The sequence below is a fragment of the Chiloscyllium plagiosum genome, chromosome 5 (assembly GCF_004010195.1).
Source record: "Chiloscyllium plagiosum isolate BGI_BamShark_2017 chromosome 5, ASM401019v2, whole genome shotgun sequence".
NCBI lineage: Eukaryota > Metazoa > Chordata > Chondrichthyes > Orectolobiformes > Hemiscylliidae > Chiloscyllium > Chiloscyllium plagiosum.
In genome coordinates this window covers 39,785,125-39,812,715 of record NC_057714.1, presented here as the reverse complement: position 1 = coordinate 39,812,715, position 27,591 = coordinate 39,785,125, and the positions used below count along the sequence as shown (strand labels likewise).

Sequence of the window (27,591 nt, the reverse complement as noted above, 5' to 3'; positions counted from 1 at the left end):
TGGAGCATATTACATCAAATCATATAACCTGATTTTCTGTACCCAGATCATTTTTTCTGATTTCCACTCTTCGAAGTTCTCTTTCCCTTTTTTTTGTGATCGCTTTCCTTCATTGCTGACCTTTTTATCTCTCTCCTGGAGTTCCAGTACAAAATTTTTACATTTCTCTTTCAAGTTAATTTTTTTTCTATTTCATGTTGCTTCATCTGCAGCTGAATTCTAGCCAACTGAGAGAGCTAGACTCTTCCAATCCAAGCAGCTGTCTCATTACATCAACCAGGTCTGCTTGGCTCCTGATTATAATTTCAACTCGAACCTGATTGTTAATGCTATAGTCGAAAAGTGTAGTGGTAGAAAACCACAGCAGGTCAGGCAGCATCCGAAGAGCAGGAACATCAACATTTTGGGCATAATCATTCCTGATGAAGGACTTGTGCCTGGAACATCAACTTTCATACTCCTCGGATGCTGTCTGACCTGCTATGCTTTTCGAGCACCACACTATTCGACTCAGATTTTCAGCATCTGCAGTCCTCACTTTCTCCTGTTAATGTTATAGCCTTGGTTAATTCTTACAAATCACAATGTCCCTTTCCAGAAACGTATTGATGACATCATTTTGGTTTTGAGTGCATATCATAGAATTCTCTGTGAAGATCCTAATCGGCCTTAGCAAGTCATAACATGTGGGCGGCACGGTGGCACAGTGGTTAGCACTGCTGCCTCGCAGCGCCAGAGACCCGGGTTCAATTCCCGACTCAGGCGACTGACTGTGTGGAGTTTGCACGTTCTCCCCGTGTCTGTGTGGGTTTGCTCCGGTTTCCTCCCACAGTCCAAAGATGTGCAGGTCAGGTGAATTGGCCATGCTAAATTGCCCGTAGTGTTAGGTATAGGGGTAAACGTAGGGGTATGGGTGGGTTGCGCTTCGGCGGTTCGGTGTGGACTTGTTGGGCCGAAGGGACTGTTTCCATACTATAATGTAATCTAATAACACTCTGATTTTTTCAAGCTGTTCACTATCGTGTGATAAGTAATCTAGTTCAACAGCAATTGTTTAAATAGTATGTTTTACAGAGTATAATGTCCGAAAATACTTCATTCGAACATAAGGCAAAATTTTGGCCTTATGCAATATAAGGGATATTAGAGAGTGGTGCTGGAAAAGTACAACAGGTCAGGCAGCATCTGAGGAGCAGGAGAATCGACTTTCGGGCATAAGCCCTTTGTCAGGATTCCTGACAGCCTGACCTGCTGTACTTTTCTAGCATCACACTCTCTACTCTGATCTCCAGCATCTGCAGTCTTCTCTTTCTCCTAAGGGATATTAGGGCTGTTTTCCTTGCCTTTTCATGGGCTGAAGGGTGACCTTTATGGAGGTTTATAAAATTAATGAGGGGCGTGGATATGGTAAATTGAAAAGGTCTTTTCCCTGGGTTGGGGGAGTCCAGAACTAGAGAACATAGGTTTAGGGTGAGAGGGGCAAAATTTAAAAGGGACCTAACGGGCAACCTTTCCATGCAGTGTGTGCATGTATGGAATGAGCTGCCGGAAGAAGCGGTGGAGGTTGGTACAATTACGACACTTAAAAGGCATCTGAATGGGTTTATGAATAGGAAAGATGTAGAGCGATTAGAGGCCAAGTGCTGGCAAGTGGGACTAGATTAGATTAGGATATCTGGTCGACATGAATGAGTTGGGCTGATGGGTCTATTTCTGTGCTGTACACCTCGCTGACTCTAAGTCAGGTGACAAAGTGCTAAGCTTTAAGGAGCATAGCATCTAAAAGTAGGAAAATGGAAAAGAATCAGTGAAATTTAGGGAGAGAATCAGATTTTAAGGCCCAGACAGCAGAAGCTTTGACAGCCAATTATAGATGCAACTCATAGGAAGCTGGAATTGAAGTAGTGTAGGAACTTTGGAGGGTTGGAGGTGGTTACGGAAATAGGGAAGGGAGAAACTCATGGAAGGATTTGATCACAAGGTTGAAATAATTTTAATTTTGAGGTTGTGATAGACTAGCAACAAATGTAGCTAAATGAACACTGAGTTAATGATTGGGAATTATTGTGAGTTTGCATTCGATAAGAGTTTTGGACACCTTCCCGTTTAGAGTATTCGAAGGGGTAAAACTGGCATGGGATCAACAAAGTAGTTAAATCTAAAAGTAACAGAAATATGGATGAGTTCACTTTGTAAATGAGGTCAACCATTGTCAACCACCATATCATGTTTATTTGATTGTCAGAAAGAAAGACAGAAAATTATAAACATGGCTGGACTGGGTGTGATCGGCAGATGGATTTTATCAGATACCAAAGCGAGGAGCGAAGCTTGGCTCTGCAACTTTGTGGTTGGATACAGAAAGGGCCAGACATTGATGTGGCTCCCTTCCTGAATTCATTAGAGGAAGGAGAAGAATGGGAACGTGCGGCTGCTGTTGCACTTTTTAACCTTGACATTCGAAGAGCTATAGAGATTCTAAACAAGGGAGCTGCTTTGGGAAAAGGTACACTATTCATCTGTTTTGTTTCAAACTAAAATCATTCTGCTTCTAAGGAAATATTTGTGATACATCTTGTAATGTTGCTGTGGTTTTATTCAGTGATGGGATGTGGGAATGAGTAACGAAATGAGAAGATTCTTGTGGGAATGGATTTAGAATTTTGTCAATTTTCAGAATTTGGCCTGGTTTTTGCTAGCTTTCATTTGAAATTGTCCAAACAATATAAAAAGGTTTTAGAACTTCAAACACTGATCATATCAAATATAAATTCAGTTTGCATGATCTTGAATGTTTAAAAAAAATCTATAAAGACCATTCCATGCAGAAAATTGGCCAGACCTCCAAGTTCAATATTTTGTTTTGGGGTATACATTTCCAGTTGCACCTGTTCATGACTATTTGAGGAGCTTTTTTGTACTTAAAGACAATACTTCTGTATACTCTCACCACCAGACTTTGTTGTTCTTGGCTAGTTTTTTTTTCAGTGTATAGAACCTTTTAAGATTTTTTTGCCAGTCCAGACACATACTATATTTGACTCCAAGCATGGCTGACATCCCACATCCTTGGTTGTGTGTGTAGTGAGTGGGAGCTTTATTCTTGCCATCTTGAATCTGGCAACTCTCCAGCTGTGTAGTATTCTTTAAATGCTGGACTGATGCCAGTTTAGATTAAGTAATCAAATGTGTTGATTAGTATTTTAACCTGCTGACTGATGCGAAAGAGCTTACATGAAGCCAAAGCTGGCGCGCACGTTATAAAAGAAAGTTCAACAGTGAAATTACAAGTTGTTTTCTCATTAATCTGAAAATGTATCCTTTTGTTTTGAGAAGCCAATTTTGTATTTCTTTGAGCTCCAGATCCTGGCATTATAGATTCTTTGGTTACCTTTGTCGGCTCAACACTGTGTTTAGGGAAGCTTACTGCTTGTAAATATGCCCAATCAGGATATCCATGAGGAGTTCCAGGCCACAAATCAGACCAGGAATCTCCATGTAAGCTAACATCTGCACCCCAAACAGTGTGCTGCTGGGCAGGGAATGTTTCTGTAGTGGGGATCACCTCTCCAGTGTGCCCTTTAATGCCAGTATTGTTGTCTGACTGGGTAGAGACTCCAATGCAAACAAAGCACGGCAGAAGTGGGCAAGATTGGCCTGGGCATAAATTTTCCACTTTGTATCAGAAGTGACTGGAAAGTCACTTTGGGCCTGAGTCTGTACCATTTTTGTTTCCTGTATGCAGATCTGTGAGTTTAAAAAAATGACAGCTATAGTTTGAAAGTTAGATAAGTTAACAAGTTGGATTTGGAGAGTTGGAGGCAGGGGAATATTTTTCCAATTAACTTGGACAGGGCTATTATTGGGTTTAAATGTTTTGGTTTTGAATAAATATATCAGGTGCCTTATAATTAATCGTTTGTGATTTACAGGAGATTTAAACCTGAATGTTGTAGCTATGGCACTGTCAGGTTACACAGATGAAAAGAATTCTTTGTGGCGAGAAATGTGTAGCTCCTTGAGACTGCAGCTAAATAATCCTTATCTATGTGTCATGTTTGCCTTTTTGACAAGTGAACCAGGGTCATATGATTGTGTGCTGGTAAGTTCCATCTGTGTATATTTAATGTTGATAATTTTGACCACTTTTGATTTTGTAAATAATTTTGAAAACAATTTATTTTAACTCAAATGGTGACTTTTTTTTATTCCTCACTTTTTAGTATGAGAGCAGTGTAGCAGTACGTGATCGAGTGGCTTTTGCTAGCATGTTCCTAAATGATTCCCAGGTGAGTGTAAATCTATTTAAAATTTGTCATTTTATGCTGGGCTGTATTTTACTTGAGGTTGAAGATTATCATGGATTTTTGTTAACCATCAGTTTTTGTGCATGTGCGATTTGTACCATAGTTTTGTTCTGGATTTGAATGATCCCATGGAAATCTAAACCAAAACAACCAACTTCTAGTACAAAATGAAGAAATTACAAACAAAATTGCACTTTTTGCATTATGTAACACAAATTGGAATGAATGTAAATTGAAATAAATTAACAAATTACAACTGGTGCAAACTATAAATTAAACAATAGAACACCAGACACCAAGATTATCTCTGAGCTGTTGATAATTTTGACCACTTTTGATTTTGTAAATAATTTTGAAAACCAGTTATTTTAAATCAAATGATGCAGAGAGACTTGGGTGTCCTTTTGCATGAATCACAGAAGGTTGGTTTGCAGGTACAACAGGTAATTAGGAAGGCAAATGGAATTTTATCCTTTATTGCTAAAGTGACTGAGTTTAAAAGCAGAGAGGTTATGTTGCAGCTGTATACTGTGCTGGTGAGGCCACACATGGTGTATTGCATGCAGTTTTGGTCTCCTTACTTGAGAAAGGATGTACTGGCATTAGAGTGGATGCAGAGGAAGTTCACTAGGTTGATTCTGGAGTTGAGGACGTTGGCTCATGAGGAGAGATTTGAGTAGATTGGGATTATATTCATTTGAATTTAGAAGAGTGAGGTGGGATCTTAAAGATGAATGGAATAGATAAATTAGATGTAGAGAAGATGTTTCCACTGGCAGGTGAAACTAGGAGAAGAGGGCATAGCCTCAATATTAGGGGGAGCAGATTCAGGACCCAGTTGAGAAGGAACTTCTTCACGCAGAGGGTTGTGAATCGATGGAATTCCCTGCCCAGTGAAGCAGTTGACGCTACTGCAGCAAATGTTTTTTAAGCTAAGATAGATTTTTTTCTGAACAATGAAAGAATTAAGTGTTACAGTGAGAGGGTGGGTAAGTGGAGCTGAGGCCACAAGAAGATCAGCGTTGATCTTAATGAGTGGCGGAGTATGCTCGCAATGCTAGATGGCCTACTTTTGCTTCTAGTTCTTGGGTTCGTATGTAATATCCCAATCTGATTTTGTTCTATGCCAATTTGCGTATGGCTCAGATAATCCAGCGATCATAATCTTTGAGGTTCTGTTTCTTTTTTTGGCATTTAGTTTCCCATACTAACTATATAGAACGTTATTCTTCTTCCTGCGTGTTGTGGTCCATACAGGCGCTAACAACAACTTTCTGCTCTCACTGCAAGTTCTTCCAATCCTGAACAGGCTTCCAGATTGGTGCCACTGGGCAGGCAACTCAGCTGTCCGAACAGTTGCTCACTCTTTTCTGCAGAGAATGGTGTCAGTCCGTATGATCGTGCTATTCCCTATTACCCTATGTTCCCTTTTGTATTATTTTCTACCTGCCCCTTCTGCCTGTCCCTAACTGAATAGCATCCTGTATCATGGTGCCACTGTTTAGCTTACAATTCCCTTTCCCTATTTTTACTGAAGAACACTAGCCCCAGCATAGTGTGGGTGGACACTGCACCAATAGTACAGATCCCATTTTCTAAAGTATTGGTGCCATGCCCTATTAACCACTTCTCTCATGCCAGTCAGGCTCATTCACCTTGTAGATCCCACCCTCAGCGAAACAAATATAAAGAACATCAAACGTTTTCACAATTGCAATGACTGAAGTGTCTGTCCTCTGCTCCCATGTCCCATATCTGCCTCACTTAATCAAACTCTCCTGTCTTTGAGCACTGACCAAGTAGGAATTTCTCTCCTAAGAGGTATGACTGGGTCTTGGTAACCTTCCCCTTCCTGAAGCATCAGTTCTTTAGTTCAGTCTCCAGCTCAAGCTCTGAACTTTAAACACTTAATGCTGATATGTTTGTTCCTGGGTCTCACTAGTTTCCTTGAGCACTCATGCTGGAACTGTGACAAATCATTTCAGTTTAATTTTAATATTGATTTAGGGAACTGTGGTTTTTTTCTTCATCAGAGATTAGTTTCTGCAGATCTGTGAATTACTTTTAAAAAACATTTTCGGTAGTTAATTTTGGCCGTGAGTCCCCTTTTTATCTTACTAAATTTTGCCTTTTAGTTGTCGACCAATGTTGTATTTTAGCTATGATTGCCCTATGTTGTGGTGACTGTTTCCCATTTGTATTTTCCACATTTAATTTAATAAAGCCAAGTTTTTTGGTGTAACTGGAAATTATGAATGTGTTGCTCATTTGACCACTTTACCACGTTTATTCCCATTTATTTTAGGTGGTTAAAATGCCCATTATTATTGCTATGTTTTTGCATCTTTGTCTAAGCTGTCTGCATTCCTTCTCTGTGGCAAACCAAACACAACAAAATTTGTAATTTTGTTTTGCTGATTTCTTAAATTTGTTGCATAAACATAAGAATTATGTTTCAGTGCAACCTCCCACACCATTATTTTTATCTGAAATAGAATCCTTTACTAACACTTTTGTTTCAGTCCCTCTTTCCACCATATCTCTTAATGTTACAGCTAAGTATGTTCACATGAGTGTACTAAGAGCGGAGGTCTGCCATTAGGCCCTTAGAGCCGATCATTATGATCTGTTTATGTTTTGAATTCCACATTTCCGTTTGCCTTAATTTTAACTTTTCGATTATCTCGTCATTAATGTTCAATTACCCCCATGTCCACCACTTTGAGGGAGAGTTCCAAAGTCGTGCAACCTTTTGAGAGAAAAAAATTTCCTTTATATCTCTGTCGTGAAAAGATTGCCCTTCGTTTTAAACTGGTGCTTGTTGGTTAGAAAAGTACCCCCAAGAAGAAACATTCTTTTCATATCCAGTTTGTCAACAACATCCATATTTTTATAAAGTTAAAAATCACACAACACCAAATTATAGTCCAACAGGTTTAATTGGAAGTTCACTAGCTTTCGGAGCGTCGCTCCTTCATCAGATGATGAGGGAGCGACGCTCCAAAGGCTGGTGTACTTCCAATGAAACCTGTTGAACTATAACCCTGGTGTTGTGTGATTTTTAACTTTATACACCCCAGTCCAACACCGGCATCTCCAAATCATATTTTTATACACTTCAATCAAATCACTCATCACTCTAAATTCCAATGCAAACAAGTTCTAACCTGTCCAACCTATCTTATAACAGCCCACTCATTCCAGGTGTCAATCCAATAACCAAAGTTCTAAGAATTAAGCTGTCTGATGTAATCAAGTACTGCATTATATCCCTCCATAGTTATTGATGCCTAAAGCTGTTTAATTTTGTTTTCAATATGCCACTCAATTCCAAAAACCATCTACTTTAACTAGTTTATTTAAACTTTTGGTTTATATTCTATAAGGGTCTGATTTAATGCCCTTTTCTCACTCTCCCACTCAACTGCACATGGCTTCTCACTTTTTAAAAACAGAAATTGATTATCTGGATGAGTTTCATTGGAATAACTCCATGAAAGCTACCTCCTGAATTTTTTGATTCGGAGATGCTGGTGTTGGATTGGGGTATACAAAGTTAAAAATCACACAACACCAGGTTATAGTTCAACAGGTTTAATTGGAAGCACACTAGCTTTCGGAGCGACGCTCCTTTATCAGGTGATTGTGAATTTACATGCATTTAGAAAGGCAAGGACTAAGTAGGTTTAGACAACGTTATGCATGGCAGATAGTGTCTCATAAATTTCATTGGTTTTTTTTGGAGAGAATACTAAAAACTGGATGATGGCAGTGTGGCAGAGTGTGTCTACAAAGACTTCAGCGGAATCTTTGACAAGGTCCTGCTTGCTAAACTGGTTAGTAACATTTGATCTCGTGGGATCCTGGGAGAGAGAGCCGATCAGATACAAAATTGGTTTGATGGTAAAAGACAGAAGGTGGTGTCAGAAGGTTGTTATCTGGACTGGAGGCCTGTGACTAACTGTGTGCTGCAAGGATCAGTTCTGGGACCATTGTTGTTTGTCATTTGTAACAATGATTTAGATAAGAATATAGGAGGTATTGTTAGTAAGTTTGCAGATCGCACTAAAATTGGTGATAAGTGGACAATGAAGAAGATTGCTTAAGAGTTTAGCAACATCTTCATCAGATGGAGTTTTGTTTAGATAAATGAGGTTTGCATTTTGGACAGGCAAATCTAGGCAGGACTTGCACAGCTAATGATAGGGCCCTGGTGAGTGGTGTTGATCAGAGGGACTTCAGGGTGCAGATACATAGCTTCTTGAAAGTGGTGTCGCAGGTAGACAGGATGGTGAAGGTGTTTTGCACACTTGCCTTCATTGGTTAGCGCATTGATTCGAGAGTTAGGACATCATGTTGTGAGGCCACTTTTAGAATATTGCATACAATTCTGGTCAACCTGCTATAGAAAGGATGTTGTTAAATTAGAAAGGATGCAGAAAAATTACACTGATGTTGCCAGGACTGGAAGTTTTGAGTTCTAAAGAGAGGCGAGGTAACCCTTTAGTTAAACCATCACTTGTCCATGTCTCTCCCACCTTTTCTCTCTCAGGGAGCAGTTCTGTGATACTCTGGAATCTGGCAACTTTCCTTTTTTAAATGTGATACAGTGTAATATTTTTGGTTTTGGTGTTCAGACATATTTGTATAAAACAGACAGTCATTGTAAAGGCCTGGATATCTTTTTATTGAAGAGAGGTGTCCGACTGATGACTGGATTCAGGACCTCTAGTTTGGGTCCTGATAGCTGCTGCTCTCCCATGGCAGTCAATGTTTTATATAATTTTAGGATTTAAGTCTAATTTATAAAATGTTTCCCATCATCATTGTCACCTAATTTTTCATTCCAACTGTCCCATATCCAGGTGGTGAGGAACATAGATGCAGGAAGGCTTAGTAAATGAGTGGAGGTTGAGCGTGCAGAGAGGACATAAATGTGTGTGCTGGGTGGGAGACTAGTAATGAGAAATTGGCACATATGCATGAACAGCAGCAGACTTTATTCAACATGTCTATATACAGAAAATGGTAACAGCGTACATATTATTTAAAGCCATAGATGCAGCACATGATCTGATTTCATTATAAGGATAACTTCCTTTATTCTGCAGGGGTGGGTTGGGAAAACAGGGAGGGGGAGGAATGTTTGTATAGTAGCTGATTATAATGTGTCTGGGTGTGGAGGCTGTGCAAGAATTTCAACCTTCTGTCATTATTGATTTGGCAATTTGGATGAAAATCTGAGGATCTATAAAATAATTTTGGAAAGTACTTCAAAAATACATTTCTCATTTATAAATTACTACATAATATGCCGATCTACAATATGCAAACTTTGATCATATGCAAATTACTTCTACTATTTGTTTTTTGGCTTTAGGGTAAAGAGGTTTTTGAAATCTACATGTTTGTCCATGGGACATGAGTATCACTTATGGCCAGCCTTTGTTGTTCATTCCTAACTTGCGTAGCAATGGTGAAAAATCTCCAAGAGGGGCACTTGCACGTGATAGTGTTCACATGTATGTGCTGCTCTTGTCTTTCTTGTTGGTAGTTGTCATAGGAGAAAGTGAGGACTGCAGATGCTGGAGTACCAGAGTTGAAAAATGTCATGCTGAAAAAACACAGCAGGCCAGGCAGCATCCGAGGAGCAGGAGAATCGACATTTCGGGCATAAGAAGGGCTTATGCCCGAAACGTTGATTCTTCTGCTCCTCTGTAGTTGTCATAGGTTTGGAAGGTCTACTTAAGGAGCCTTGGTGAATTCCTGCAATATATCTTGTTGAAAGTACACACTTCTATTACTAATCATCAGTGGTGAATGCTTGTGGATGTAGGCAAATCAAGCAGGCTACCTTTTTCTTGGATAGTGTTTTGGTTCTTTGTTGGAGCTGCACTTATTCAGGCAAGTGAGGAATATTCCATCACACTCCTGAGTTGTACCTTGTTGATGGTGGACATGCTTTGGAGAGTCAGGATTCCTTGCCTCTGACCTGTTGTAGCCGTAGTATTCGTAAGGTTAGTCCAATTTAGTTTCTTGATCGATGGTAACCCCCCAGGATGTTGATTAGTGGGGGAATTCAATGGTGGAAATGCCATTGAAAGTCAGGGGGTGATGTCTGGCTGGAGATGGTCCAGGTTGTTTTTAACATTAATTGCTTCAGTATCTGAGTGGTGGCGAATGATTCTGAACATTGTTCACTGATGATTGCACATCCTTGTTCCTGACAATAGGTGCAGGAGTAGGCCATTCTGCCCTTCGAGCCAGCACCACCATTCATTATGATCATCCTCAATCAGTATCCTGTTCCTGCCTTATCCCCATAACCCTTGATTCCACTATCCTTAAGAGCTCTATCCAACTCTTTCTTGAAAGTATCCAGAGACTTGGCCTCCACAGCCTTCTGGGGCATTCCACACACTCGCCACTCTCTGGGTGAAGAAGTTTCTCCTCAACTCTGTTCTAAATGGCCTATCCCTTATTTTTAAACTGTGTCCTCTGGTTCGGGACTCACCCATCAGTATCCAGAGACTTGGCCTCCACAGCCTTCTGGGGCAGAGCATTCCACACACTCGCCACTCTCTGGGTGAAGAAGTTTCTCCTCAACTCTGTTCTAAATGGCCTATCCCTTATTTTTAAACTGTGTCCTCTGGTTCGGGACTCACCCATCAGCGGAAACGTGCTTCCTGCCTCCAGAGTGTCCAATTCTTTTAATAATCTTATACGTCTCAATCAGATCTCCTCTCAGCCTTCTAAACTCAAGGGTATACAAGCCCAGTCGCTCCAATCTTTCAACATAAGATAGTCCCACCATTCCGGGAATTGACCTCATGAACCTGCGCTGCATTCCCTCAATAGCCAGAATGTCTTTCCTCCAATTTGGAGACCAAAACTGCACACAATATTCCAGGTGTGGTCTCACCAGAGCACTGTACAGCTGCAGAAGAACCTCTTTGCTTCTATACTCAAATCCTCTTGTTATGAAGGCCAGCATGCTATTAGCTTTCTTCAGGGAGGGAATAGCATTGATGAAGTAGCTGAAGATGGTTGAGCATAGGGTACTACCCTGGGAGATATCTTGGAACTGAAATTACTGATCTCAAACAACCACAACCAGCAGAATGTTTTTTGTGCTGATTTCCATTAACTTTTGGTTTGCTAGAATGTCTTGATGCCACACGCAGTCAGTACTGCTTTCATGTCAAAAACAGTCACTCTCACTTCACCTCGGAATTCAGCTTTGTTTTCCCCTCGGAATTCAGCTTTGTTTTCCCCTCCTGTTTGAACCAATGCTGTAATGAGGTCAGAAACTGTGTAGTCCTGGCAGAATCCAAACTAAGCCTCAGTGGGCACTTAATTGCGAAAACAGGTGCTGCTTGATAGTACTGTTGACTACCCTTTTCTTCATTTTACTGATGATCAAAAGGAGATTGATGGGTTGGTAATTGACTCTGTTGGATTCGTTCTGCTTTGTGCAAGTGAATTGTTCGTTCATTGGTTCTGCAAGCATGATGAGCTGAATGGCCTCAATTGTGCAGTAATAATTCTGTATTCTCAAATATGTGATGTTCACTCATTCAGAAATACTCGTGTAGCTTATCAGAAATAGTTTCTGAGAGAGTGGGAGGCCCTTGTGAATAAATTTGCTGGTGCCTGTTCGGTCGTTTGGTTTTGAATTTTGCATGTATTTACTAATTCATTTTCATTTTTCTCCATTTTAGTTCACTACGAATTACTGTCCTAATCTACTTATTTTTTGCCAGCTAAAAAACGATTTGCTGGTATCTACTGCATAATTAATTTAGGACAGCGCACCTTCTTTATTTCATCAGTAATCTTTTGATATACTCCATTGCAACACAATTAGTTTGAGTTGGTTTTGACTTCCCACTTCTGATTATATGGTATCGCAAGATACTCCTAAAATGTTTTTAATTTCTCCTGTTATTTCTCATTATTACAAGGTAGTTCTTCTATAACTAGTTGGTTACGTTCTTGTGCAACCCCGCATTATTGAAAAATCACACTTTAGAAATAGCTTTTAAAGTGTTAGCAATGTAATCGCATTACAGCCAGCACACGTTTTAAAAGTTTGTTTTAAAAATGTCCCCGATTCGTCAATCGCTTTATAGTAAATTTGCATGAACAAAACATGTTGAAGCATAATGACCTGTAGTAGCAGCAGCTTTTTAACGTTTTGTTATGTTATTTGGAAACATTGAGATAAGCAAAACATTTGTTGAATATTTTTCTATTAAAATCTAATGAAAGATTGCCTAATTGTGAATGTTTTCATTGCTGGTTTAATTGTGGTTTGCTGGCATAATAAAAGCATAACCCAGGAAATAAACAGTAATTATGAAGTCTGCAAAACTCTTATTATTGAAATATGTTTGGTTACATTTACTAAATGATTGCAATGATAAGTTAAATAATCAAGAACATCAAATTTCATTTGTGTTCCAATAATGGCAGTCCTGTCCAAAGTATGCAAATGTAATTGTCTAATGTTAAAAATTGTAATTATATTGTTTGTTAGCATCTTCAATATCTTGACTCAATCCTATTCTTTAGATCCTTCGGTATATTGATAAATTGACAAATGAAATGAAAGAGGCTGGAAACCTGGAAGGAATCCTTTTAACAGGCCTAACCAAGGATGGGATTGACCTGATGGAGAGTTATGTAGATAGAACTGGTGATGTGCAGACAGCAAGTTTCTGCATGTTACAGGTAGGTCAAGCAAAATTTGTGGTAATGACTATATATTTTAGGTTTCTAACACTCTCATTAGACACTCTCTATGAAATTTTAGGAAAACAAACTTGAATAACTTGAATTGCTTACTCCCTAATACAAGGAAGTGAAAGCCAAGATATTGTTGAGTTGGGTGTGGTTCAGGATGCAGTTAAATATTTGGTCAATGGAGTTGAATATAAGGGGGATGAGTTAAATACCCCTTCTTCATCCTTTGCTTTGGAATACCAAGATGTAAAGGTGTATATATATTGATGGTTCTAAAATTCAAAGAATGTCTGCTTAAATAATACCTTTGCTATCTGAATACTTGATAATCTTTGTTGTTTCATATTATTATGAATCTACTCTTGTGAATTGACTAGTTTGTGTACAGTATGTACTAGCATGATTAAAGAAAGATCATAAGAAATAGCAGGAGTAGTCATTTGGTCCATTGAGCATGTTCTACCATTCATGGTTGATTTTGATTGTGGCAGTAACTCCATAATCCTTGAACAACAATCTATCTAACTCGATCTTGAAAATATTCAATAACCTCCTCCACTCCTTTCTGTAGAAGAGGATTTCCGAAACTAAAAATTCTGAGAACAAATTTCTCCCCATCTCCTCCTCCAATTAGAACTGTTTTAAAACATGGGATTTCACAGTTGAGGAGGAGATGGGGCAGAATTTCTTCTTGGAGATGTGTTAGTTTCAACAATCCTCTTACGGAGGAAATCTAGAACTGGAGATCAAGTTTAAAAACATGAGGTTTCACAGATTTCCTCATAAGAGGAAATATCCTCCCAGCTTCTATCCCACAAAGCTACCTTAGAATGTTACATTTCAATATGATCACCTCTTGTTCTTCCGAACTCCAATGAGTGAAGGGCTAGCCTGTTCCAACTTCTTCCTCCTAAATAAACTCTTTTATTCCCAGAAATCAGCCATCAAATGAGCCATCTCTAAACTACTTGCAATGCAGGTATACCCTTTAAGAAGAAATTCAAACCTATGCATAGTACGCAGTTGGAAGCTTCCTAATACCCAAGACGCCAACAGCAATATTTTGTTCCTTTTTATTCTACATCTGTCTTGCAATAATGGTCAACATTCTCTTTGCCCTCATAATTACTTGCTGTAGCTGGATACCAGCTTTTTGTGATTAATGTGCCAGGCTGAACATACCTCTAACTCTGAGTTCTATGGTCTCTGTTAAATAATTCTGATAAGTTCTGATTTTAATGTTCTTCCTGCCAAGCTGTCCACCTTGCATTTCTGCATATTATACTCCAACTGTCAATTTTTTGTCCACTCACTCAACCTATCCACACCTGCTTTTTGTATGATCCTCATAAGTTGCTTTCAACCCAAATTTGTATTATCAGCAAATTTGGTGACAATGCATTCTGCTCCTTCACCTAAGTTTATTGATATAGGTTGTAAGTAGTTGAGCCCCAGCATTGATCCCTGTGAATCTGCACTAGTTAGTTTTTTGACCTGAAAATAACCCACTTATTTCCCCTCTCTTTCCGAGTTAGCCAGTTGTTTATCAATGCTAATGTATTGCCGCAAGACCGTATTCTGTTATGTTGTGCAGTAACCATTTTGTGGTACATTATTGAATGCCTTTTTGAAATTAAAATGTACTGTATCTCCTGGTTCACCATTGTCCACGCTGCTGTTTTTATCCGCAAAATAATTCAAATAAATTTGTCAAACATGATTTTCCTTTCACAAAACCATGTTGTGATTCTATTTGCATTTGCTTTGAATAATTGACTCTTTTTTTGCCACATACAGATATTAAGCTAACCAATTAATTTTGGTTTAATTAAATTAAAATTAAGTTTACTTTCCTGCTTTATGTAACTAATGCATTCACTGTCTGTGCAGCTACTTCCTTTTAAGATCCTATGAAAACAAACTTGAATAACTTTAAAGCAGCACATCAGGCTCCTGATTTCCCTCTTAAGTATACTCCTACTGCCTTTATACTCTAAGGATTTGCTTGAAATATCCTGTGTATACCTGACATGTGCTTCCTTCTTTTTCTTAACCAAACCCTCAATTTCTTTCGTCATCCAACATTCTCTATATCTACCAGCCTTTCCTTTCACCCTAATAGAGATATACTGTCTCTGGATTCTCGTTATCTTATTTCTGAAGACATCCCATTTTCTACCCATCCCTTTACCTGCAAACATTTGCCCCCAATCAGCTTTTGAAAGTTCTTGCCCAATACCATCAAAATTGGCCTTTCTCCAATTTTGGAAGGTTGTTGTGAAACTTGAAAGGGTTCAGAAAAGATTTACAAGGATGTTGCCAGGGTTGGAGGATTTGAGCTATAAGGAGAGGCTGAACAGGCTGGGGCTGTTTCCCTGAAGCATCGGAGGCTGAGGGTGACCTTTATAGAGGTTTATAAAATCATGAGGGGCATGGATAGGACATGGTCTTTTCCCTGGGGTGGATGAGTCCAGAACTAGAGGATATAGTTTTGGGGTGAGAGAGGAAAGATATGAAAGAGACTTAAGGGGCAACCTTTTCACGCAGAGGGTGGTGTCTGTGTGGAATGGGCTGCAGGAGGAAGTGGTGGAGGCTGGTACATCTGGATGGATATATGAATAGGAAGTGTTTGGAGGGTTACAGGCTGTGTTGGCAGATGGGACTAGATTGGGTTGGGATATCTTGTCGGTATGGACGATTTGGACCGAAGGGTTTGTTTCTATACTGTATATCTCTGTGACTCTGTAATTTTAGAGAGTAGTATTTTTAAAAATAATTATTTTTAACATCCTCAGGGCTTTCCAAGTGATGTTGTGAAAGATCCCAGAGTCCAATATTGGATAGAGAATTATAGAAACTTACTTGATGCTTGGAGGTTTTGGCATAAGAGAGCTGAATTTGACATCCATAGGAGCAAGTTGGACCCATTTTCTAAACCTCTTGCACAGGTAAAGTGTTTTATCAAGGCACACAAGTATAGTTGCCTTAATGATTTTTTTGTTCAGACTGACTTTGTTATTTAAATTGTGTAAACTCCATTTTTAAATTGGTTTCTGTTCCATTTTATGTTCTGAGAAGAGAATGTGTGACCGTGTATCAACTTGCTGTGTTATTCTCAAATGAAAACTAATTGAACACACAGGTATATCTTAACTTTTTCATTTAATTTCATAAATCACTAACTAATAGTCAGGGTAAGTGAGGGAAAATCTGTTGTAAATTGAGTTGTAATATTGCTCATTACTACTTTTGCCATTATGATCCTCACTCTGTATTCAAGAACTTCTCTTAGAAATCTTTCAAAACATTGTACCTCAAGAATAACAGAAGGCACATCTATACATCTATTTTTTTTTTTCTTGGTGTCATCCTATGTGATTGTGAGTGGTACCCATAAAGCTAAGGATAGAAATTAGGACCGATTAATATTGCCCTTAAATAGAGTGTTTCACTTTTGATGAATAAGTACTGGACTAGCCTTGTCTCTTAATATCATTATCTTATTTTGTCTCAAACAAAAACAAGAAACTGAATTGAATGATAATTTAGCTCAAGTTCCATAAATAATGGTTGTAAGTTGAGACCCAGAAAGGTGTTGAAACCCAGAATATTGCAATAGGCAGTCCCTGCCTACCGCCACATGCAATAGTGCATATAATGCATTTTATTTTGAAAGCTGATTGTTACATCTCATTGGGTGGCATGCTGGAAATCAAGGCCCACTATTCCTGGAACTGGCACAAAAGTTAAAGACTTTTAACAAGTGTGTACAATTCCCCAATTTACTAACAACCAAACATAAGATTACAGTTAGCAGATTCTGGCTTGCACAAAGTGCAGCCCAATTGTGGAATGATATCCAACTGTAGGTGTTATTGATTTGGGTCAGTCAGTCAGGGTTTATGAACTTTTTCCTGTTTTCTTGTTACCTCTGTGTATGGGTACTCATCAGCTGCTATCAATTTGAAATTCCAAGTTTCAGCTTCTCATTAGAAGATGTGCAAGAGTAGTGTAGGGAGGATGTTGCATAGTGTAATTCCAGCTTCCATGGTTCATGGCCAAGAAGAGAGTTGAAACAAAGTGGGAATTCAACCTGTTGCTTCTATGACTCCAGAACTTTTTCTTTAGCAAAGTTGGTAAAGAATATGGAGTTAACAGCAAATCAGCCTGACCTAATTGAATGGCAGAATAGGGTTGAAAGGCTGAATGGGCTACTCCTGTTTCACTAATAGTGATGGTTATCAGAAATATATTTGCCATGAACATTTGGAGTGTTTTTCATAGTACAGTGTTAAGCAATATGGCCATGGAAATGTCTAAGCTGTGTTTCCTGACCTTGAGTCAGTTACTGTCCCAACTGCTATTAAATCACTGTGGGATGACGACCAAGTTGTTGTCAGGTGAATCCCTGATTTTAGGCAAACCCTGCAAGCAAAGTTTTTTTTGGCATGTCTGTACAAGAATACTGTTTGACATCAGCACCAGAGATTGCCAGGATAGCATTCAGCAACTTTCCTCAGTACAGTTCGGCGCTTCTTTTGCTCTTTTGGCACTGGTTTGTAAAGTAATCAGATGGTACAGAAAAGCTACAATGCTAGTGTATCTCTGCAGACTTGCTTCTGTGGGACAGGTTGGCTGATCAACCTGGCTATTTTCTAACCACACTCTGGGTGTATCTACACCACATGGACTAGAGTGGTTCAAGAAGGTGGCTCCTTATTACCTTATCGAGGGCAGTGGGGAATGGGCAGTAAATGCTGGCCTAAGTAGTGATCATATGAACAAATAAATAAGTTTAAAATAAAATCAACTTGGAGTGCACTGCAACAATTGATCGATCTTTCTTCTAAATCTTACAGTGACACAATTTTAGAGAAATGATTTGACTCAAAGAGGTCCATTCATGCTTCACCTTTTAATGCAAATATGATTTGTTGATCAGAAATCAGGCCATAAGCAAATTAAATTCGTAATCCAGCTAAATGACAGGCGAAACATCAACACCATCACCACTTTAAGAAACAGCATGGCTCGTCCTGAAGTATGTGAATGTGTTTCTAAAGTTATTGTGACGCACCATCCATGTCATAAAATGACTTCAGAACATGTGCTTGCCTTCAGTATGATGTTCTTCATTGGAAGAGCCCAAATTTTGATTAAAGATGCTGTACAATGAGAGACTTCTGTAATTTTGACATGTAGAACTGCAAAAAAGATAATTTCAGTTGTAATAAGATCACATTTTTTCGATATGGAATATTTAATTAATATGTTGAAAAAGACTTTTCGGAGATTTCACTGCAAATAGATTAGTTAGAATCCCTACAGTGTGGAAGCAGGCCATTCGGTGCAACACGCCCACACTGACTCTCTAAAGAGCATCCCACCCAAATCCATCCCTATCCTATCCCTGTATGTCCCATGGCTAACCCTCTGATATGGACTAGGCAACACTCCCTCAAAACATTTCAAGAAGTTAGTGCAGACCCTAACCTTTTCTTCTGGTTTTGTGCAGATGTTAATTTGATATTCCAGGAGTGATGCAGCTGGTCAAAAACCCTAGGTTTTAAACAAAACTGCATTTATTTGCAGAGTACCAAATGAAACACAAACAAGAGAACAGAATAAAGAATAATTAACATATTTGAAAACCCAACAGACTATCCAAACTTAACAATGCTGTTCAAAATTCCTGCAATAATCCAAATAAACACCCATTGACCAAAAAGGTAAAATCAAACCCAGGGTCTTATAGGAGAGAGAGATGGCAGAGAGATTCAACATGGAACACCTTCCATGTAATTGTTTCTTTGACCATCTTAACTGACCAGCAGCTCTAAACAGTCAGACTGCTAAAACCAAAACAAACCAGAGAAAAGCTGAGCTGGGTGAAGTGGCCACTCCCCTTTCATTGTGCAAGTGCTTTTTTAAACTTAAAAGCTTCTTCAAGTAGATAAACAGAAACAAAACAGAACCTCTGTCTCTATGACCCCTCTAGGGAGAAAAAAAAGCCAAGAATGATAGTGAGAAAGGCATTTGGTATGCTGTCCTTTATTGGACAGAGCATTGAGTATAGGAGTTGGAAAGTCTTGTTGCAGCTGTACAGGACATTGGTTAGGGCACTTTTTGGAATATTGCATGCAATCCTGGTCTCTGTCCTGTTGGAAGGATGTTGTGAAACTTAAAAGGATTCAGAAAAAATTTACAAGAATGTTGCCAGGGTTGGAGGATTTGAGCTATAGTAGACAAGATCTTTTCCCTGGGGTGGGGGAGTCTAGAACTAGAGGGCATAGGTTTATGGTGAGAGTGTTATTTTCTTTTTTTCTGGATGTTCTTACACACTTGACGCAATTGCAACATGCCAACTTTTGTGAACAACTAAAACTTTATGAAGCACAGTACAGTGTAAGCTTTGGAGAAACCTTGAACAGTCATGGTTGCGAAGCGTGTCCAGGGAAGCTGTCTGAACAAAGGAAACAGTCCTTCCTTTATCCAAAATCTTTACATCATAGTCAGTAGTGTTCACCAGACAAGTCCCCAGTTACTCCCTCATAGTCACATGCCACTGAAGACACAATGCAGCGACCACATCACCTCCAGAAACAGTGTAATGCAAACCATCCTTCAGTGGCTAGATCTGGTGTGAGTTGTATTTTTTTTAACTACCGGGAATAGTCAAATTTCAACTGTAATGTTCTTACTGATTTCTGAATAGGGGATTAAAATGTAAATGGCTTTTGAATGAATAGCAAGGAAATGACCTTGTAAATTTCCTACAATCTATTTAAGTCAGAGGCAAACCACCCTAGCCTAGGGCATCCAATTTCCTGCAGGTCAGCAGAGCAAATTAGCTCTTTAGTGTCACAAGAGGGGAAAAATTTAAAATGAACCTAAGGGGTAACTTTTCGTGCAGAGGGTGGTGCGAGTCTGGAATGAGCTGCCAGAGGAAGTGGTGGAGGCTGATACAATTACAACATTTTAAAAGGCATCTAAATGGGTATATGAATATGAAGAGTTTAGTGGGATATGGGCTAGGTGCTGTCAAATGGAACTAGATTAGATTAAGATATCTGGTCAGCATGGATGGGTTGGACTAAAGGGTCTGTTTCGGTGCTATAGATCTCTATGGCTATGGCAACCTAACCTTTTTCAATGTGCAGCATTGTCATATCCACATAACCCTGGACACTATGGGCAATTTAGCATGGCTAATCCATCTAACTTGCATATCTTTGGATTGTGGGAGGAAACCGGAGCACCTGGAGAATGTGCAAACTCCACGCAGACAGTTGCCTGAGGCTGGAGTTGAACCCAGATCCCCGGTGCTGAGTGGCTAACCACTGAGCCACCATGCTGCTGATTGTTTACTCTAGAAGCCACTTGTTTAGATGGGTATACATTTATGGCAAGCCAGATGCCAAATAAAGTAAATAAACACATGACAACACAACCATCTGTAAATAATTGGTTATTCTTCCCTGGGTGGATATGGTCTCTTTGTCATCCTGACTCTTGTCTTCATCTATCCCCCAGCAGCTTATATTGCTCTGCCTGCCTTCATTTCCTTCTTGTTAATGTACAATGTAAATGGATCTTAATATAATGAATAAATTATGTTTATTGAGTCACAGCGCCCTACAACATGGAGACAGGCCCTTTGGCCCAAACTGGTTGATGCTGACCAAAATGTCCATCAGTGCCAACCCCAATTTTCTGCACTTGGCCTGTAACCTTCTAAAACTTTCCTATCCACAGGTTTATAAAAATTTTAACTTTGTTAATTTTCCTCAAAAGACTGCAACATTTAAAATGTCGAATACCTGACTTGCTGTTTGTTCTTGATGGGAAGTGAGAAATACTTTGTGTTGGCTTACATTTTGTTAAGTTTCTTATCTCTGGTTACAAAAGGATCTTGATCAGTTGGGCCAATGGGCTGAGGTGTGGCAAAGAGACATTAATTTGGATAAATGTGAGGTATTGCATTTTGTAAAATGAACAACCGCAAGACTGATACAATTAATAGTAGTAGAGCCCTGGGTGGTGGTGTTGAGCAGAGACGTTTTCACACGGAGGGTGGTTCATATATAGAATGAACTACCAGGGGAAGTGGTGGGTGCAATTACAGTTGCAACATTTAAAAGACATTTGGACAGGTACGTGAATATGAAAAGTTTAGAGGTCAAGCACAGGCAAGTGGGACTAGTTTGTTTGGGAAATTTTGTCGGCACAGACGAGTTGGACCAAATGGTCAGTTTTTGTGCTGTACGACTTTATGGCTACAAAATCAGCTATTTCAATGATATGATATGTTTGACAATTTTTGTTCTCCGTTGTGTGGTATAATATGTGTTCCAGGTGTTTGTGAGCTGCAACTTCTGTGGAAAGTCAATATCATATAGTTGTTCTGCCATGCCACACCAAGGACGAAGTTTCAGTCAATATGGTGTTAGTGGTTCTCCGACGAAATCAAAAGTCACAAGTTGTCCAGGATGTCGTAAACCTCTTCCCCGTTGTGCACTTTGTCTTATAAATATGGGAACTCCGGTTTCAAGTTGTCTAGGTAAGCATTGATGCTAGATATTGTTATGAAGACCTGGGTGTACTGTACCTTTAAGAAAGTTAAAAGCTAGCAGAACTACCTGACAGCACCAAGTGTTCTCAACAAGATACAATGTAGCATGTAGTCCAGCAATTAGTGTAGCTGGATGCCTGGAGACAAAAACAGATTCAAATCAGGCCAATCAGTTTAAATTATACTCCCCCAAAAATACCAAATTTTGATCAAGTTTGAATTTAGTATATTGACAATCTTAGAAGTGAATGGCATAATCTGATGCTTTGGGGAAAGTTGAACAGTGGAAGGAGAACTGCCACCAGACCAACAGATGTAGACTGCTAGTCAGAACTGTGAGAGGTACCTGTCTAGAGAAGGAGTCTGCACAGAGAAAGACATCAACACCGACCTGGAGAGCAAATCTGCAAAGGAAAGATTTGACAGCTGGCTGGTTTTGAAATTTAAATTTTTCAGTAAATCCTAGTCGGGGGCTTTATTGGACTAGTATTATAGAAGGGAAGATAAAAGATAGGTTAGAGGAAAGTGATGTAAATAGTTGTTTGTTAGTTATTCTCTGTTCTACTAAAAGAAATAAAGTTAATTTTTACTTTAAATAGTTCTTGGTCTCTCATATTTTCACAGATTACCACACTGGTTAAATCTTTTCTGTCTAAATTAAGCAAGAAGGTTTACCCTGTGTCATAACAGTATTGAGTTGTCATCTTAACAGCCTTGTAAAAGTAGAGTGCTCATTTTAGCAAAGTCACTGTACATGGCAGTCAACATTGAAGATAATATGTTGAATTACCAATGATAAACATCTTTGGATTCACTTCTACAGGAGAGGATCATGTCTTGTGGACAATTCCAGCTAGGTATTTTATCTAGCCCACTTTTCTCTTGATGGCTATGCTGGACATTGAACATGATGGAGCATAGAGCTGACAAGTTAAACAACTTCAATTAAGCAAATAGCAGTTCCTTTAATTACTGTATATAAATGGGTCTTACCCAGTGTTGTGCACTTTACTTCTTTGAATGTTATGCAGGCCTGTACTGGAAGAAATCTTCATCTTAAAATACATGCAGAGAGTGTTGGTGCAAGTGTTTATTAACTGCTATCACTTTCGTGATTTAAATATGTTTGGCACATCATTCAGTGTTTGGGTGAGAGCAGAAGAAAACTTCTTTGCCACTTTTGTCAACCATTCCAGACAACAAATATGTACCATGTTTGTGTTAGCAAACAAAAGGAACAAGATTTACCAATAAAAACTGAACGAACTGTGGATACTGTAAACCATGAACCAAAACAGAAGTTGCTAGAAAAGCTCAGTAGGTCTGGCAGCATCTGTGCAGAGAAAGCAAAGTTAAAATCTGAGGTTCTGAGGAAGGTCACCGGGCCTGAAACGTTAACTTTGATTTCTCTTCACAGATACTGCCAGACCTGCCAAGTTTTTCCAGCAGCTTCTGTTTTGGTTCATGGTTTACCAATAACTTATTCTCAATGGATATCAACCTTCTTTAACTAACTTTAAACAAACTCAATTCAGTAGGAGAGGAACATGTCCATGAGATAGATAAAGTTCATTCACTTGTGAATAGGAATATTTGTGACATTAATAGAGTAGGCAAATCCATAACTAACCCCATGAATGATCAATTTTTCACTTATGCTCAGGAAAGAAAATAATGGGGAAGGTGGATAAAGCAAGTAGTAATTATTTAAATGTCATATTTTACACTTTTCATTTTGCTGTTTCTCTTCTAATGGTTTTTTAATTCGAACAGGAACTGGAAAGTCTGATGAAAAGGTTGATCTCAGTAAAGACAAGAAATTGGCTCAGTTCAATAACTGGTTTACTTGGTGTCAGAACTGTCGTCATGGAGGTCATGCTGGTCATATGCTCAGTTGGTTCAGGTAATAGAGATGGTTCTCCTTATAATGCCATAGTTGCGTTCCAGCAAATCTCACTTAATAGACAATTGCTTAATATAAATAATAGGAAAAGTAATGTTGGGGCAGAGCTGCAAAAAATATCACTCACGATCGCTCAAAATTCACCCAAAGGTCTATTGCAAAATATAGCACAGCCTGAATGAAGGTTGAAATCGCATTTATTAACAAAACTAAATTTAATACAGTACACTTAAATGTAAGAAAGCTGCTCTCTGTACACTACCTTTCACAGCTGCTGTGTCAGCAGCTGACATCGGTGCATGCACAGAACGACATGAAGACCATCACTGACACTCTGCATGCGCAAAATGGTGCAGAGACTTCAGTGCATGCACAAAACAATGCAAAGCCCAGTGCTGGCATCGTGCATGCATGGACACCAGCGTATGCGCAGAACGGCAAGAAGCGTTCAGTGTGCACATTGGCACATGTGTAGAACGAAGCGCGTGCAAACTAATCCCCGCTGAAATCGCTCTGTTGCCAATGGAGGTGAGTGTTCTCCAAAATATTATTCCCTATTTCTTCAGCAACATTACAGCCAAATCGCGTTGCTGAAATGGGCATTATTCCAGAACTACCTGTAGTCAGACATCCATGCAGCTTCTACATAGGTATGAGAAATAGAGTTGAGATAGCAATTGATTAGTACTATCACACAACACAGTGGACAGCATTCTCAATATGAAGAACAGATTTTGATTCCATAAGGACTTTGTGATGGTCACATCTATTAGTACTGTCACCAGCTAGGAGGTTAGTGACGATGAGATCTAGTCCTGTCTCTTTGTTCAGCAACACTCCCCAGGACCTTACCATTCCATAGTTGGAGAAGAAACATTAAGGGATTTGACATCTTTTAAAGATGGTTTAGTCCCAGATGATTATGAGAAGGGACCATGAACTTAAATTGAATTAGGTTTTTTGTCATGTACTCACGTGAGTACAATGTAAGGTTTACAAATCGCCATTATGGCCTTCCCAGATACCCCACCCACCCACCACCCAACCTTCCTAGTTATCTTTCAGCCCCCACCCTCCACGTTCCTGATGAAGGGCTTAGCCCAAAATGTCGAATCTTGGATGCAGTCTGACCTGTTGTGCTTTTTCAGCACTTTTTGACTCTGATCTCCAGCATCTGCAGTCCTCACTTTCTCCTCCTCGCCACTTAGAGTCACAGAGTCATAGATGTACAGCTCGGAAACAGACCTTTCGGTCCAACTCATTTATGCCGACCAGATATCCCAACCCAACCTAGTCCCACCTGCCAGTAACCGGCCCATATCCCTCCAAATCCTTCCTATTTATATACCCATCCAGATGCCTTTTAAATGTTACAATTGTACTAGCCTCCACCACTTCTGGCATTCCATACATGTTCCATACATGTACCACCCTCTGTGTGAAAACATTGCCCCTTAGGTCTCTTTTATATCTTTCCCCTCTCACCCAAAAACTATGCCCCCTAGTTCTGGACTTCCTCACCCCAGGGAAAAGACTTTGTCTATTTATTCTATCCATGCCCCTCATAATTTTATAAGGTCACCCCTTAGCCTCTGATGCTTCAGGGAAAATGGCCCTAGCCTGCTCAGCCTGTCCCTATAGCTCATCCTCCAACCCTGACAACATCCTTGTAAATCTTTTCTGAGCCATTTCAAGTTTTCTGGGTACATCCACATACTATCTCTGGGAATATCCTCCCTCAGTACAGCTGTAATGCTATCCCTTATCAAAACCTTATGGCATCATCTTAGTTACAAAAGTAACTTCGTATAGAATTATGGTACAAAACGAAAGAAAAAAGAAAACAAAGTTTAAAAAGTTAAAGTTAACAGATGGACAGCATAGTCCATAAGCACCTGGCCATGCTGGGCTTGCAGTCCTCATGAGGACTAGACCTCGCTCCTCTGGGCTTGACTAGCCCCTGCAGTTTCCCTGAGGGATCTGCTTTTGTCACTTTGCAGCCTGTGTCTGGACCTGCTGCCTTGGATTTCCTGCTTCCACTCTCCCTGCTAGCCGCCTCTGATTGCCTCCAGCTCAGGAGCAGCTGCCTGCTCTTGTCGCCGGCCACCTTGGACTGCATGTTCCTGATCTCACCACTGCTCAGGATGACTGACCATTATTTTCTAATATCTGTACTCTCCTTTTTTAAAAGTTCTAATCGCAAGTTAAAATCAGCTAATATTAATACCAGTACCTTGTCCCCGGCCAACATCTCTGTCACAGGCTTGCTGCAGCACTTCGGCAAAGGTTAGTGCAAGCTGGAAGAACTGGGCCTTATTTTCTGCTTGGAAACCCTGTAGCCTTTTGAAATCAATATTGGGTTCAACGGTTTTGGGGTTCACGCACCTTCTACCATGTCCTTGCCCCACATCCCAAACACCAGGCCGTGTCATCACATGCTATTACCACAAACAATCTATTGGCAGATGTTCGTTCTCTTAGGCTGAACTTTGCCCATTGCTTTCTCTAACTGTTTCACTCTCGCTCTCGTGGCTCCATCTCCACCTCTCATTTACTCCATCCCTCCTCACCCCATCTTCAGCATAATTATAACCTTTTCTGACCTATAATCAGTTCTGAAGAAGAGTCACTGGACCTGAAACATTAATTCTGCTTTCTCTCTACAAGTGCTGGCAGATCTGCTGTTTTTCCTGCAATACCTTTTTTTGTTATGTCTGACTAGTCTGCTTTGAATTTTGTTAAGTGATAGCAAGGAGGGTGCATGAGGGTAAGGAAGGCTTTTGACCAGGTTCAACAGGACAGTCTGGTTAGAAAGGTAAATGGATCCAAGTTGGCAGGGAGCAAGGTAATTGCCAGCAGTGTTTTACGCATAGAACACTTCAGTGAGGTTCTGCAAGGTATGGTGCTGAGTGATTTTGCTTATCATGTATAACTCGTGATTTAGGGAGCATAATTAAGAATTGGCTGCATTGTAAGAATGCTGTTGTCTGCTGGAAGGAAGCAAAATACTGGCCATTTGGACGGCAAATTTAGAATCGATTCAGAGAAATGTAAATATGGAGGGCCAATAAGGTGAATGGTTGCTATAAACTACTTTTTCATTGCACAAAAGATGGAGGAACAGCAGAACCCTTGGTATGCAGTGGAACGGATCCTTGAAGGTAGCAAGGCATGTAGATAAGATGGTTAAAAAGGTTAATGGAATACTTTCATTTATTAGCTGTAGCATTGAATAGAAGAGCAGGCATGTTATTCCAGAACAGCTTAAAACGCCAGTAAGCACAGCTAGAGTTTACGATTACAGTTCTGGTGACTACAGAAGGAGGATATGATTACATAGAGTTTATGCAGGAGATTGAGAGCCTTTTCAGGGATGTCCAATTTTGGTTCGTAAAAGCAGGCCACTTGGCCCATCAAGTCCACACTGACACTCTGAAGAGAATCCCACCCCTACCCTGTACCTGTAATCCGGCCTTTCCCATGGCTAGTTATCTAGCCTGCACATCCCTGACACTACGGACAATTCAGCATGGCCAATCCACATCTTTGGACTGTGGGAGGAAATTGGAGCACCCAGGAGAAACCGGCACAGACACCTGTAAACCATGTAAACTCCACACAGTCACCAAGGCTGAAATTGAAACTTGATCCCTACTGCTGAGAGAGCTTTGCTAACAACTGAGCCACTGTGCTGCCCCCGGTTTATGCTGTTGGATAGATTAAGGCTGTTGTGGTTCTGTTCGTCGAGCTGGAAGTTTTTGTTGCAAACGTTTCGTCCCCTGTCTAGGTAACATCCTCAGTGCTTGGGAGCCTCCTGTGAAGCGCTTCTGTGGTGTTTCCTCCGGCATTTATAGTGGCCTGTCCCTGCCGCTTCCGGTTGTCAGTTTCAGCTGTCCGCTGTAGTGGCCGGTATATTGGGTCCAGGTCGATGTGTTTGTTGATGGAGTTTGTGGATGAGTGCCATGCTTCTAGGAATTCCCTGGCTGTTCTTTGTTTGGCTTGCCCTATAATGGTAGTGTTGCCCCAGTCGAATTCATGTTGCTTGTCGTCTGCGTGTGTGGCTA

The 27,591-nt window shown here is 39.9% G+C and overlaps 1 protein-coding gene across 3 annotated transcripts in view; it reads left to right on the top strand.

Moving 5' to 3' along the window:
• The window catches only part of mios (missing oocyte, meiosis regulator, homolog (Drosophila)), a 56,862-nt gene that overhangs the window by 18,913 nt on the left and 10,358 nt on the right, over positions 1 to 27,591 (top strand). The window contains exons 4-10 of one of the 3 annotated variants that reach the window (XM_043689878.1): positions 2,246 to 2,506; positions 3,933 to 4,102; positions 4,224 to 4,289; positions 12,882 to 13,040; positions 15,848 to 16,000; positions 21,408 to 21,612; positions 23,398 to 23,527. In XM_043689878.1, the coding sequence (XP_043545813.1) occupies positions 2,246 to 2,506; positions 3,933 to 4,102; positions 4,224 to 4,289; positions 12,882 to 13,040; positions 15,848 to 16,000; positions 21,408 to 21,612; positions 23,398 to 23,527 (1,144 nt within the window). Of the gene's footprint in view, positions 1 to 2,245; positions 2,507 to 3,932; positions 4,103 to 4,223; positions 4,290 to 12,881; positions 13,041 to 15,847; positions 16,001 to 16,130; positions 16,195 to 21,407; positions 21,613 to 23,397; positions 23,528 to 27,591 lie in introns of those variants that run through there. The other 2 variants (XM_043689880.1, XM_043689879.1) reach the window with 2 other exon arrangements.